Source organism: Dictyostelium purpureum (genome assembly GCF_000190715.1).
Source record: "Dictyostelium purpureum unplaced genomic scaffold DICPUscaffold_39, whole genome shotgun sequence".
Taxonomy (NCBI): Eukaryota; Evosea; class Eumycetozoa; order Dictyosteliales; family Dictyosteliaceae; genus Dictyostelium; species Dictyostelium purpureum.
The window spans coordinates 28,446-42,856 of record NW_003519376.1 but is presented as its reverse complement, the minus strand read 5'-3'; the positions used below and the strand labels follow the sequence as shown (position 1 = coordinate 42,856).

The 14,411-nt window shown below is 23.9% G+C and overlaps 5 protein-coding genes across 5 annotated transcripts; 2 read left to right on the top strand and 3 right to left on the bottom strand.

Annotated features, from left to right (window-relative positions):
- Positions 1–1,344: 1,344 nt before the first annotated feature.
- Positions 1,345–2,185, bottom strand: DICPUDRAFT_45931 (60S ribosomal protein L27a). The gene is made up of 4 exons (XM_003285102.1): positions 2,170–2,185; positions 1,975–1,996; positions 1,815–1,875; positions 1,345–1,734 (listed from the first exon to the last, which is right to left on the bottom strand). Exons 1-4 carry the CDS (start codon positions 2,170–2,172, stop codon positions 1,380–1,382), a joined length of 441 nt encoding a protein of 146 aa, XP_003285150.1. The 5' UTR covers positions 2,173–2,185; the 3' UTR covers positions 1,345–1,379.
- Positions 2,186–2,704: 519 nt separating this feature from the next.
- DICPUDRAFT_76102 (uncharacterized protein) lies at positions 2,705–5,086 on the bottom strand (the record flags this gene model as incomplete). Its single annotated transcript, XM_003285101.1, has 2 exons — positions 2,705–3,011; positions 3,087–5,086. 2 exons carry the CDS (start codon positions 5,084–5,086, stop codon positions 2,705–2,707), a joined length of 2,307 nt encoding a protein of 768 aa, XP_003285149.1.
- Positions 5,087–5,901: 815 nt separating this feature from the next.
- Positions 5,902–6,935, top strand: DICPUDRAFT_28884 (uncharacterized protein; the record flags this gene model as incomplete). Its single annotated transcript, XM_003285131.1, has 4 exons — positions 5,902–6,017; positions 6,099–6,151; positions 6,256–6,658; positions 6,746–6,935. 4 exons carry the CDS (start codon positions 5,902–5,904, stop codon positions 6,933–6,935), a joined length of 762 nt encoding a protein of 253 aa, XP_003285179.1.
- A 589-nt stretch (positions 6,936–7,524) lies between these two features.
- DICPUDRAFT_149015 (uncharacterized protein) lies at positions 7,525–10,954 on the top strand (the record flags this gene model as incomplete). Its single annotated transcript, XM_003285130.1, has 2 exons — positions 7,525–8,275; positions 8,349–10,954. 2 exons carry the CDS (start codon positions 7,525–7,527, stop codon positions 10,952–10,954), a joined length of 3,357 nt encoding a protein of 1,118 aa, XP_003285178.1.
- A 182-nt stretch (positions 10,955–11,136) lies between these two features.
- Positions 11,137–12,838, bottom strand: DICPUDRAFT_91451 (uncharacterized protein). Its single transcript, XM_003285100.1, has 3 exons — positions 12,644–12,838; positions 12,029–12,337; positions 11,137–11,965 (listed from the first exon to the last, which is right to left on the bottom strand). The coding sequence occupies exons 2-3, from the start codon at positions 12,118–12,120 to the stop codon at positions 11,209–11,211; spliced, it is 849 nt and encodes a 282-aa protein (XP_003285148.1). The 5' UTR covers positions 12,121–12,337; positions 12,644–12,838; the 3' UTR covers positions 11,137–11,208.
- Positions 12,839–14,411: the final 1,573 nt, after the last annotated feature.

Genomic DNA, 14,411 nt, shown 5'->3' with positions numbered 1-14,411 from the left:
AGCTTTAATAGAAACAAAAGCAGAAGCACATAAAGCCCAACTCAAATAAGACACCATGTAATGAAGAAAGCTAATAGGTTAGAGAAATTTTCTAAGACATGGAACTCTGATATCTTTAGAGTGAAATTATCAATTCATGTAATAGAAATTTTGTAAGACATGGAGAGTGAAGTTATCAATATATTTAAAGAACCAAAAAAATTAAAAATCAATCTATTTGGTGCTTACTTTTATTCCATTAAAATTGAATTGTTAAGACATATTCTTAAAGAGCCCTTGGCCAACTAAACGGTACAAAGAAAAGATAAACCAAATTCTAAAAGAAGCTCATTAGGACCATATTGTTTTGAATGAACACTTATTCACCAAATTAGAACTAAATTTTCTACTTAATTTTAATTTTTAAAAATTAAAATTTTTCTCTATAAAATAATTCAACTCTTATTTTTTATGTTTTAGTATTAATTAATTCATTTATTTATAAATAATAATTAATAATTATCTTTTTAATAAAGATTAGTTATTTCTTTAAAATATATTATTTATTTATTTACTATATTTGATTTTTCTATTATTTGTTTCATTAATATAATAATTTAATAATTAAAAATAAATTATTTTTTTTTATTTTAATCATTAACCATTGATTTTTGTCTAATCCCTCAATTTGAAATGAGAAAAGGTTAACATGATTTATTTATTTTATTTTAATATTTTTTTGTTATTTAAATATATATTTTATTTAAAATTAGAATTTAAAAAAAATCATCAGTTATAATTACCGTTACAGAAGAGATTTTAAAATTAAAATTAAATTAAAATTACCTTTTTCCTAAGTGGCACCCAATTGTCCTTTTATAAATTTAATTTTTTTATACATCCACAATTTTTTCATCTATTACATAAAAATTTTCATAATTAAAATAATATAATTATTTTCATTTTAAATTTTTTATTGCCTATTATTCAACTCTAATAAATTTTATATAAACTCTATAATCAAACTTTAAAATCCTCATTAAAAACTATTCTTTTTTTAAATTTTATTTCTTTTTTATTTATTTAAAAATTTTTTGCAAAACAATTTTAAACTTAACAAAAAAACTGCCCCAAAATTATATAAATTATCTAAAATATAATTAATTATATTGGATCTTTAAAAGTAAACAATAAAAAATTTTGTGAGAAAACATAATTCTGTTAATTTATATATATTGACATAAAAAATAATTATATATATATATAATTATACGGTATAAAAATAATTATGAATACAATAAATATTTTATAAACAAATAAAAAGTTAATTTTATATTTAATAAATTTTAAACACATCTATATATTATATATATAATTTATATTTTAAAAATTTTATTTATTTAAGCAACTAAAATGCAAGCACCACCGACAGCTTTAATTTTCTTTTCAGCGATTTTAGAGAAATAACGGGCTTTGACAATGATTGGTTGCTTTGGTAAAATACCGTGACCTAAAACTTTGAAATAACCTTTTTGGGTGATATCAACAACTGGGGCAGTACCATCAGTAGCACATTGCTTTCTGACGGCTTGGTCAACGAAGGTCCAGATCTTTTCTAATGAGACGGTTGGGCAGAATGATTGATTTCTTAATAAGTGGAAATGTCTCATACCTAATTTACCGAAATAACCTGGATGGTATTTGTCAAAGTTAATACGATGATGGGTGAGACCACCAGCATTACCACGACCACCTCTGTATTATAATAAAAAATCGTATTAATTATTGGTTTCTTTAATATTTTTTTTGTTTGTTTTATATTGAATGAAACTTACGGGTGTTTTCTATGTTTACCGACACGACCGTAACCGGCACAAACGTCACCTCTTGTTTTTCCTATATAATTATTAAAAGTAATGTGTTAATCAACGTGTCCTATCTATTATCCAATATATCCAATATTTTTAAAAAAAGTTTGATTTATCTGAAACCTACTGTGTTTACGAAGTCTGGTTGGCTATAAGATAAAAGATAAAAGATTAGTTATTTGTTTATTGGGTTATTTGGTTTGGATATATCATATTTATCATTTATCTTTATGTTATCTTTCAATTATCTTTGGATAAATAAGATATCAGATAAATTAATATGAGATAGTAATAAAAATTATGTGTGTGTACACCAACATACCATCTTCTTAGGAGTGTAAATTACTGACTATGAAAAAGGCACAATTTTTCAAAATAAAACCAATAGCATTTTTTAAAAAAAAAAATTTTGAATTTTTTTAAATTTTTTTTTTAAAATTTTTTTATGCATAAAACCGAACGTAACACATTTCCATATTAACTTTTTTTTTTTTTTTTTTTTTTTTAGAATACAGAAATTAAAATATATTTATTTTATTTTTTTAAAAAAAGTAGAATTATAAATTTAATTATAGAAATAGAATTTAAAAAAAAAGAAAAAATAATTTATTATTTTTTTCTACAAATTTTTTTCCCCCCCCAAAAAAAAAAAAAAAAAAAAAAAATTAAAAAACAACACTAACTCATTTAAAGTTTTTTTTTTTTTTTTTTTTTTTTTTATGGGTTGAAAAAGATATATAAAAAAAAAATAAAAATATAAAAAAAAATAAATAAAATAAAATAAAGTTTTTATTGTTTTTATAAAAACAATAGTTTTTATACAAAAAAAAAAAAAAAAAAATATAAATTTATTAAATCTATTTTTTATCTAAATTTCCAAATAAAATTGATAAATCTATGGTATTGTTATTATTATTAATTTTTTTATCGTCATATTTTTTATAATATTTTTTGAATTTTTTTGATGGAACCCAATCATCGTGGGGTAAAGAGTTGGTTACACGTAAGGCCTCTAAAACTTGCTCTTTAGTTAATTCATTTTTTGGATCAATTGATCTTGAAAAACATAATTCTTGTATAACTGGTTTTAACCAATTTGTTAATGAATCTGCCATATCAAAGAAAATATTTGGATAGGGTACAGTTTGATTAAATGGTTCTGATCTATAATAAAATAGTTTAATATTAATAAATAATTTTTTTTATATTTTTTTATTATTTTTTTTTAATAAAACTTACAAAACTAAATTTTCTAAACCTTTTGAAGATAGTAGCAATGGTACAGAGGTTAAATTACACTGCTTGATATCTTTTCTAAATTGATTATTTTCATTTAATAAAAGTTGATCTGCAAGTAATTCTTCCTCTTCAATTTCTTGGTCATTAGCCACATAGTTATATTTGTTAATTTGTTGTGTTGTTTGATTATAAAGTTGTGGGTTGTTTTCAATGATATCATTACATTTAAATAGTAACTTTTCTTTAGTTGGCATTGTTGGATATTTGATGTATGGTGAAACAAATTCTGTTATATCTTTAAAATATTTATTTTTATAATTATCTAAAAATTTATTGAATGATTCATTTGACTCTATCATTCTGGTTATATAAATTCCAATAATTGTTGGTGAGACATTGGATAGTTTTGATGATTTTAAATGTTCTGATATCTTTTTCCATAGTATTTCGGGTTTTTTAAATACTAAACTTGAATAGTAAATAATAAAATAATAAATAATTTCCTTTTCTTTTTTACTAAATTTATAAATCCTATTATTACTATTATTATTATTGTTATTGTTATTGTTGGTACTATTGTTATTATTACTTATATTATTTTTAGTTAATTTATTTTCTAAATCTAAAGTTTCCCAATTAAGTGAACCTTCTATTTTTTTATTTATTATTTCATAAAAATTTTGAAATTGTAATGATGATAGTGATTTTGTAAATGGCTCGATTGAAATTATACTATTGTCGTTGTCGTTATTATTATTATTGTCGTTATTATTATTGTCGTTATTGTTATTGTTATTTTCATTATCAGTTTTATTGTTTTTGACATTGCTTAGTTCATTTTCTTCTTCATCGCTTTCAATATTGTACATACTTTTCATTTTCTTTTTGCCTTTATCCATTGAAACTGCCGCAGCTGCAGCCGCTTTTTTACTTAGTTCTCTTTCGATTAAAAAAGTTTGAAAACTATTTTTGATGGTTGGATCGACTGGATCTATTATAACACCTTTTCTAAGCTCTCTAAATCTTCTTTGTATAGACTTGTCGTTATTACTATTACTGTTTATAGTTGATACAAGTTTATTATTTTTTTGATTTTCATCTTCAGTATCTAGATTAGCATGGTTGCTACTATTATTATTTTCTTTATTGATACTATAGTTTGAACTATTAAATATTATATTTACATTATTATTATCATTATAGTTATTAGAATTGTTATGGTTGTTTGCATATATATATAAATCTTTACTATTGCTATTATAATCATTAGTACTACTATTATTGTCGCTATTAACTTTATGTTTTTTTAATGTTTCTGATGATGATTGGTATCTAGAGTAATCTCTTTTTAATAATCTTTTGTATAGCGATTCGTATATAATAGATTTGTTTTTTTCACTTTCGTTTTTATATATAACTGGGTCTTCTATTTTTGTTTGCTCTTGCTTTTCAAGCTCTTCCAACTCCTCTTCTTCTAAACATAATTGGTCATAGTCATCCGACTCCATATCGCTTTCGTTATCCTCGCTATCATTTTGATTTTCAATGTTAATCTCCTCGTCACTACTTTCATCGTTGCTATCTTCTTCATTGCTATATACACTTTCATCATAAAAACCTTCTGTATCACCTTCATCATTAGGATAATCATTCATATCGAATTCGATAATATTTTGTTTTGATTTAGGTTGACCATCGACTTCTCTATTATGGCCTATATTATATCCGATATTATAATTATTATTATTATAACTATATTCATCCTCTTCACTCTCTTGATATTCTTCTTCTTCTTCCCCTTGATCACTACTATCATCTTGAAGTTTATTATTTTGATTTCCTTTATAATCTATTATAAAATCTTCATTGTCTTGAAAATTATCATAGTTTCTGTTTTTATTGTTTATTTCTATATCGCTTTCTGCACTATAATAATCTTCCTCATTACTTGAAACTTCACTACCACTATTATCTAAACTATTAATTTGATCATTCTCCATTATATTTATTTATGTTTCTTAAATTAGAGGAGAAGAAGGAGATATTATTTTTTTTAAAAAAAAATTAAATAATTTAAATATTAATAAAAAATAAAATTTAAAAAAAAAACGAAAATTTTTTTTTTTTAAAAATAAACACACCCACCAGACAATGAAAAAAACCAGCTTTGCATTACAATTTTATGTACAAAAGAGAAACTATTACTTATAATTATAACTTTGGATAGATTTTAAGTAAACTCATTTATTTGGATAATTATATAAAAAAATTTGGTAAATTAATTAATTTTTTTTTTTTTTTTTTTGGAAAATTTTTCCAAATTTATTTATTTATTTATTTATTTATTTATTTAAATATTGATTAATTTATTTTTATTTAGTTTTTTAAAAAGAAGTAATCTTTTTTTAATTTGATATTGTCGAATCAAAATATCGAATATTAAAATAATTATTTTGAATATTTGAAAAAAAAAAAAAATTAAAAATAAAAAAAAAAAAAAAAAAAACTCAAAAAAAAGAAACAAAAAAGTCAAACAACTTTTTTTTTAAAAAAATTTTTTTTTATATTTTTTAATATTTTTTTTTTCTATTTTTTAATTTTTTTTTTTTTTTTTTGTGGATTATTTTTTTATTTATTTTTGATTGATTAATTACCATATTTATTATATAATTATTTATTAACATTAAAAATAATTAGAAATTAATAGCAGTTTAATAGATTATAAAAATCACAATTTTAATTTCACACAAAAAATCTAAAAATATCAAATAACATAGAAATTTTGTAAAAGATTTTTAGAGAGAAAAAAAAAAAAATGAGAGTATTAGGCTATTTATTAGTTATTTTATCATTCATTTCAGCTATCAACGCTCAAGGATCATTAGCTCAATGTTCTTATAAAAATACCAATTATTCATCACTTGCAAACACGTAAATCAAAACTCTTTAAAAAAATTTAAAAAAAAAATAAAAAAATAATTTTATTAACATTTCAATTTTTAATTTACCTAGTGCTTCATATTCAGCAACCGATTCAGCTGGCCAATATACCTATTATTGGAATAGTATGTTCATTTTTTTTTTTTTTTTTTTACAGAGGGATTATCATGACGCCATCAAATAATAATTCAGATAACTTACCACTTTTTTTTTTTTTTTTTAATTATAGTTTGTAGCAGAGCATCAAAATGTAATACACTTAATACTGGTAATACTGTTGCTTGTCAAGTTAAAGGTACCAGTAATCCAACCCCTATTGGTATGATTGGTCAAGGTCAATTCAGTGATAGTACTCAAGCAGGTTATGCTACCCTTTTAAATTACAAATCCAGTAACAACCCATGCAGTGGTGGTATTATCAGACAAATGGATATCTACATTAATTGTCTTAAAGCAGGTGGCACACAAAAGATTTCTCAAGTTACTGAAGAATCAAAATGTAAATATGGTGTATCCATGGATGTTGTTTGTGGTGGCGATAATAGTGGTAGTGGTGATAACAGTGGTAGTCACGGTGGTAGTGGTGAAAAGAAAAAAGGTGGAATTGGTGGTGGTTGGATTTTCATCATCATGTATGTTTTACTTATTATTAATTTGAATTTTATTGATGAATGTATTTATTAAATGTTAATTTTTTTTTTTTTTTCAAAATATTACAGCTTAGTTTCAGTTGCTACTCTTTACATTATTGGTGGTGTTATCTTCAATGCCAAGGTTAAAGGTCTTCGTGGTTCCGAAATGTTCCCAAATAAAGAATTATGGGGTAATTTTGGTGATTTAATTAAAGACGGTGTCTTCTTTATCAAAGGTAAAGTCACTGGTTCACCATCTGGATATCAACAAGTCTAATCAAGAAACCATTAGAGAAAAAAAAAAGAAAAAAATCTAAAAAAAATTTAATAAAAATAGTAATAATATAAAAAAACAAATTACACAAAACACTTTTTTTTTTTTTCTCTATCAAATATTTCTTAAATTGTAAAAAATAGTATAATTGATATTTAAATTGGGTTTCATTTGGAAATAATGTTATTAAAAAAGTAATAACAAATTTTACTATCTCAAAAAAAGATTTGGATAAAAAAAAAAAAAGTGAAAAACTAATAATTTTCTCATAAAGAAACAGAATTGTTTTATTTTTTTTTAATTTTTTTTTATTTTTTCGTTTTTTTATTTTTTTTTTTTTTTTTTCAAATTAAAAATTTAAAAATCAAATATAAAGTATATTAATTTTATATTTTAAACAAAATATAATATATAATAACATATAGCAATAACAATAATAATATAAATAATAATAGAATAATAATATAGTTATATATTTTATTTGTTTGGTTATTATTTGTTTATTTTTTTTTATAATTTTTATTTTTTTTTATGTAATAGATAGTTTAGAAAAAAAAAAGGTTATAAATCAAACAAGAAAGAGAAATTAAAGATGCCAGCAATTTCACCAACTTTATTAGCTAGTTTACAAGAGTATACTAAAAATATTAGAAACATTTGCATATTGGCACATGTTGATCATGGTAAAACTACTTTATCAGATTGTTTAATATCTAGCAATGGTATTATTTCACCACAGATGGCAGGTAACCTAAGATACTTGGATTTTCTTGCAAGTGAGCAGGAAAGAGAAATTACAATGAAAGCAAGTGCTATCTCATTATTATTCCAAAAGAAATGCGAAGAAGACGAAACAAAACAAGATTCTTACTTAATTAATTTAATTGATTCACCAGGACATGTCGATTTTTCAAGTGAAGTTTCAACAGCAGTTAGAATTACAGATGGTTCATTGGTTTTAGTAGATGTGGTTGAGGGCGTTTGCATTCAAACTCATGCAGTATTAAAACAAGCATATCAAGAAAAAGTTAAGCCATGCTTAGTATTAAACAAAATCGATCGTTTAATTTTAGAGTTACATATGACTCCATTAGAAGCCTATCAACATTTATGTAAAATTATTGAACAAGTTAATGTTATCACTGGTACTTTAACATCCGAGGAAATTATTTTAAAAGAGTCTTCAGAAGATTATATCAGTGAAGAGGTAACTACTGAAGAAGATACCGCCGAACATGGTAATGAATATTATTTTTCACCACACAAGGGTAATGTTGCTTTTACAACTGCTTTTGATGGATGGGGTTTTACAACCAAACAATTTGTAAATTTTTGTCATAAAAGTAAGATAAAAAATTTTAATAATCTCGAAATATTTTTTGTTAATATTAACCTCCAATTTTTTTTCTAATTTAGAAACTGGTATTAAAAAAGTTATATTAGAAAAATGTTTATGGGGTGAATATTATTACCATCCAAAAGAAAAAAAAATTTATAAATCACAAAAAGGTAATTTAATGCCAATGTTTGTTACATTTATTTTAAATGTAATATGGGAGGTTGTTAAGACTATTGCAGGCACACCAGAATGGATTGATACAGATAAATTGGATAAAATAATAGAGGTTTTAAATATATCAGTTAGCCGAAGAGATTTAGAAAGTAAAGATCAAAAGATTGTATTAAAGGCCGTATTACAAGCATGGTTACCATTATCAGATGCAGTTTTAGATATGGTTTGTTGTAAATTACCTGATCCAATCGAGGGTCAATCAAGAAGAATGGAGAAGATCTTTAAACCATTAAAATCTAGCCAAGTTACACAGGAAATGGAAGAAAAGCAAAAGCAACTCTTAAAAGATACTATTGATTGTAATAAATCAGATGACAGTGAAATTGTTGCATATGTTGCAAAAGTTTTCCCTCACAATAAAAGAGGTGTTAGTACTTCAACTGTCCACAGACCAGTCCCACCAAGAAGAGTTCAACCTTCTGCTGTACCATCAAACAGACAAGTTCAACAAAATCCAAATACTAATAACACCACTCCTAATAATACCACCAATGAAAATAAGGACGACCCACAATCATCATCACCCACTCAAACAGAAACCACCACAACAGAGTTAGAAAGTGAAATTAAAAATTTAGAAATCTCAAAATCAAAACCATTACACCAAATCCCAATTGTAACCAGCAAACCAAGCAATACTGAAGAAGAGTTTATTGCAGTTGTTAGAGTATTCAGTGGTACATTAAAGAAAGGTAAATTTGTTTATGTAATGGGACCACGTTATGACCCATTAAATCCAACTCATGATGTTTATCAAGTTGAAATTACTCAATTATATTTATTAATGGGCAGCTGTATAGAACCAATTGAACAAGTCCCAGCAGGTAGTATTTGTGGTATTGGTGGTGGTATTGGTAATTTGGTTTTAAAGAGTGCCACCATTTCAAGTAGTTTAATGTGCCCACCAATCTCCAGCATGATGTTTGTCTCATCACCAATTGTCAAAGTTGCTATTGAACCAGAGAATATTATGGACCTACCAAAGCTTCTTCATGGTTTAAAACTTTTAAATCAAGCCGATCCATTAGTAGAGGTATATGTACAAGAAACTGGTGAACATGTTATCGTAGCATCGGGTGAGTTGCATCTAGAACGTTGTATTTCTGATCTTAAAGAATCTTTTGCTAAAATTAATGTACAAGTTTCATCACCCATCGTTCCATTCAGAGAGACTATTGTGCAGCCAAGTAGTGACCCAAATATAAAATCATTTTCACCACCAAAAATCCATAAAGAGACTATTGTTGCTAAAACTGCAAATAAAAAAGTTTCAATTAAAATTAAAGCAATTCCATTACCAAAAAATGTTACAAATCTTATCGAACAACGTTCTGCAACTCTTCGTGATATTTTCTTGGGTGGTAAGAGTGCAAATAAGGAGTTATCGGATTCAAAAACTGCTAAAAAAGAAGCTGAAGATGCAGAAAGAGAAGAGTTCCAAAAAGTATTATTTGAAGAACTAGAAAAAGCAGGAGAAGAATGGAAAAATGAAATCGAAAATATTTGGTCATTCGGTCCAAGACATATCGGTCCAAACTTACTTTTAAATCATATTCCAGGTTATAGTAAATCAAGTTATTGGATTCATGCATTAAAAAGAGGTATTCAAAAGAAATTAAAAAAACAACAAGATGATGATGATGAAAGCAAAGAGGATAAGGAAATAGAAGAAGATGCAGATACAGATAAAGAGGATGATAATAATGACGAAGATGATAATAGTGAAGATACTCAAGATGAAGAATCAGTTACCTCTGAAAATAAATTATTAGAAGGCGAAGAAAAGTTCAAAAGGATTTTCGAACTTGATAATAGTATTGTATCAGGTTTCCAACTTGCTACCATTGCAGGTCCATTATGTGATGAGCCAATGATGGGTGTTTGTATGATTGTAGAAGATATTGAAGTTCAAGATATCGAGCAAAATTCAGATTCATATGGTCCATTATCTGGTCAAATGATTTCAGCAGTTAAGGAGGGATGTAGAATGGCATTCCAAACTAAACCACAACGTTTAATGGAGGCTCTTTACCTTTGTGAAATTCAAGTAACTTCCCTTGCTTTGGGTAAAATGTATTCAGTATTAGGTTCAAGAAGAGCTCAAATTCAAAAAGAAGGTGTTAAAGAAGGTACTCAAATATTTTGTATTCAAGCTCGTTTACCTGTAGTCGAAAGTTTTGGTTTTAGCGAACAAATTATGATTAAAACTTCAGGTGCTGCAAGTACTCAATTATTCTTTGACAATTACTGGGAAACCATTGAGCAAGATCCATACTACGAACCAACTACCGAAGAAGAGTTAGAAGACAATGGTGTAAATGTTGCAAGTTTAGGTAATAATATAGCTCGTCAATATATGAATATGATCCGTAAGAGAAAAGGTCTTTTTGTTGAAGAAAAATTAGTTGAATTTGGTGATAAACAAAGAACACTAAAGAAGAACAAATAAACAAAATAAATAAATAAATAAAAAAAATTATAACAAACAAAAATACCATGTTTTTTTATTTTTTAAACAAAATATAAAAGATATTTATTTATTTTTATAAAACTTTTTTTTTTTTTTTTTTTTTTTTTTAATTTCATATTTTAATTAAAAAATAGAAAAACTAATAAAATAAAAAAAAGAATATTTATTAATTTGGATTTTATTTACAAATTGTTGAAGTTGATTTAAAATTGTTTTTTTTGATTAAAAAAATTTTAATTACCCATTTTGAAGATGATTTCAATTTCATCAGAAAATATATCACAGTTTGAGAGTGTGAAGTCGTTTGGGTTGGTGGAAAAAGTGTTGATTTTCTTATTTAATAGGCCAAGAAATTGGAAGGTTTCTGTAACGATTTTACTGCAAAAAGTAATATTTTCCTTATTTTCGATATGTACAAGTGGAATTAAAAATCTGAAATATTTTTCGGTGGTGTAGGTCCAAAATAGTTCAAAGTTAGTAGGAAAACGAGTTTCCTTTTTTTTAATGCTTCTACAGATAGATTCTCCCAATTTTAATGATTGTTCTTGAGTGAGTGGGGCTTTAAGATCTCTAAATACATATCTACAACTAGGATAACGTGACATGTAAACTGATAGGAATTTAGTTAGAAAATGAATATCTGGACCAGTATTTTTTGAGTCTATTTTTTCACCTGCAGCTTGGAACATTAGTGGTTCTTGGTTTCCATCGTTGAAAAAATTTGGTTGCAAAAGCATGGCACAGTGGGAAAATCTACCATTTAAACCAACTCTGAATAGCATGCTTGTAGCGTCGGTATTGTTTTGAATTAAAAATACAGAACCACTATTTATGGATTTTAAAATTTCCTTAAGTTGAGGATTAATTACTCTTTCAAGCTCTTCTACATTCTTTAATGTTTCTTCCCCATTAGGAATGTCGATATAAACCTTTTTACACTTTCCCCAACATTTCTTATCCTTGATATTGGTTAGGATAATTATCAAATTTCTAAATAAAAGATTTAACATTAGTATATATAGAATGACCGCCACATTATAAATCTATACTTACTTAGTTAAATTTGAAAAACTCTTTTGTTGGTAGAAATAGATATAAAAAAATATAATAATAGATAAATTTAAAAATAAATAAACATTCTCCATATGTTTTTTTTTTTTTTTGAATAAATATACAAATAAATAATTTTGAGATAATAAAAAATGGAATTTAAATTTTGAATTTTTTTTTTTTTTTTGATGGTGAATATATTTTTAAATAAATTTTAAACTTTATATATAAAAAAAAAAGTTTTATTAATTTATAGTTTAATTTTAAAGGTTATAATTATTATAATTATAAAAAAAAAAAAAAAATTGAACCCTATTTAAAGAACAAAAGAATGGTTATTTTAAATTAATTTGTAGTTTTTGGTAAATAGTGAAATTAAATAAACAATAATAAAAAATAGTAATAATAATAAAAAAAGAATAAATTAATTTACTAATTATTTATTTATAATATTTTTTTAAATATAACCCAATATACAAATAATACAATCAAAAAATAATGTAGTTGTAATTGAATAAAATAAAATAAAAAAAAAAAAAAGACAATTTATTTAAAAAAAAAAAAAAAAAAAAAAAAAAAAAAATAATAATAACCACGGGAGTTCTATATAATATTTACATAGTTAAAAAATTCGAGCCTTATATGTTTTATAATTTATTTTATAAAAATTATTTTTGTACAACAAAAACAGATCTAACACCAAATTCTTTTTTTTTTATGATAAAAAAGTAAATTTTAAAATTTTAATATTTTTAGTATATAGATAAATCATATATATTAAATGCAATATTAACAAAAAATATAAAAATAAATAAAAATGAAAAAAAATGTTTTAATATAAATGTAAATTATAAATTCACCCTTTATATAAAAATAGAGCTAACTCTATTAATGGGGAGAGGTCAGTGTGTTTCTAAGTCGCCCCTTTTATATTAATTTACCTTTAGATTGGAGATGGGTTTAGTGTGATAGAGAATTAATTTGTGGAAAAAAAAAAAAAAAAAAAAAAAAAGATGATAAAAACAAACAACACATTTAAAAAATACCAATACTACCATCATCAAATAGGTTTATTAATTTAAAAGTGTTAATAAAAATTTACCACTTAATAATAACAAAAACAGCAAAATTATTTTTGAATATTAATATAAACAAAAATTGAAAAAACTTTTATATTAATGATAAAAAAAAAACAACAATAAAATATATATACTAATTGCCATAATTGTACACCCCATTTTTCTACAGAGGTAATATTAAGAACTATGGCGCTATGGAATGAGTTAGTTTCCTTTTCATTTTAAATCGACAATATTAATAATAACAAAAAAAAAACAAAACAATAATAATAAAAATAATAACTACACAACAGCAATATGCAAACAAAAATAACAGTAATAAACACAAACAAAAAAAACACAGTAACAAAAGAACATTATTAATATTTAATTTGGAAAAAAAAAATAAAAAAAAAGTAATTTTGTGTGAGTGTGTGTATTTTTTTGAATTTGCTTTTTGTGATAAATTGACAAAAAAAAAATTATCATTATTTTGATACTGGCACACAAAAAAAAACAACACACAAATTATTCCAAATAAAATTATAAAAAAAACAACAATAGCTCGTTCACCCAACTAAGTTTTTTTTTTTTTTTATGTTTTGCTTCAAATAGAAGCAAAAAGTAAATTAAATAGTAATAACAGTGTATGAAAATTTTGAGTCTATACAGTTTATTTATAGAAATCTCAATTGTATCACACAAACACACAAACAAACACACAAAATAATTTTTTTTTTTTCCCCACGCTACCACACTCTACCAATGCATAAAAAAAATAGCTTACATCATAGAGATATATTATTTTTTTAAAAAAATAAGATTAAATTTTATTCTATTTTTATTTTACTATAATTATAATTTATTATTTATTAGTAAGTTAACCAAACTTATTATTATTATGATTTATTATTATTGTGAAAAAAATGGGGGTTGATAATAAATTATTTAAAAATAATATTTAGATACTAATGACAGGGGTATTTTTGTTAAACAAAATAAGTTTTTGGTAATGGTGGTGTTTATTTTTGAAATTTGTGTAAAGATAGATATGTGTGAGTGGGTAGTGTGTGTGGTATTAATATGTGTGGCTTGGTGATGTATTAAAATAATAAAAACAAAAAATGAAATAAACAATTCCATAGTATGGCATGAATGAAATTTAAAATTAAAAAATAAAAATAAAAACATTGGGTGAGTTCTATTCAATGTGTGGTTGTTGTGCTATAGTGTTGCCATTTGTTTTTATATTAAATTTTATTTTAAGATTGACACTATTAAATTATGGTAATTGAGATATAAAAAAGAAAAAAAACCAAAAAAAAAAA

What these genes read in the sequence shown, in the direction of transcription:
- DICPUDRAFT_45931 (XM_003285102.1), bottom strand. An exon ending in AACCAGACTTCGTAAACACA is followed by an intron (nt 1,876 to 1,974) that starts GTAGGTTTCAGA and finishes ATAATTATATAG; the next exon opens with GAAAAACAAGAGGTGACGTT. An exon ending in GGTAAACATAGAAAACACCC is followed by an intron (nt 1,735 to 1,814) that starts GTAAGTTTCATT and finishes ATTATAATACAG; the next exon opens with AGGTGGTCGTGGTAATGCTG.
- DICPUDRAFT_91451 (XM_003285100.1), bottom strand. Translation starts at nt 12,120, where the DNA reads ATGGAGAATGTTTATTTATTTTTAAATTTATCTATTATTATATTTTTT. An exon ending in AGTTTTTCAAATTTAACTAA is followed by an intron (nt 11,966 to 12,028) that starts GTAAGTATAGAT and finishes TCTTTTATTTAG; the next exon opens with AAATTTGATAATTATCCTAA.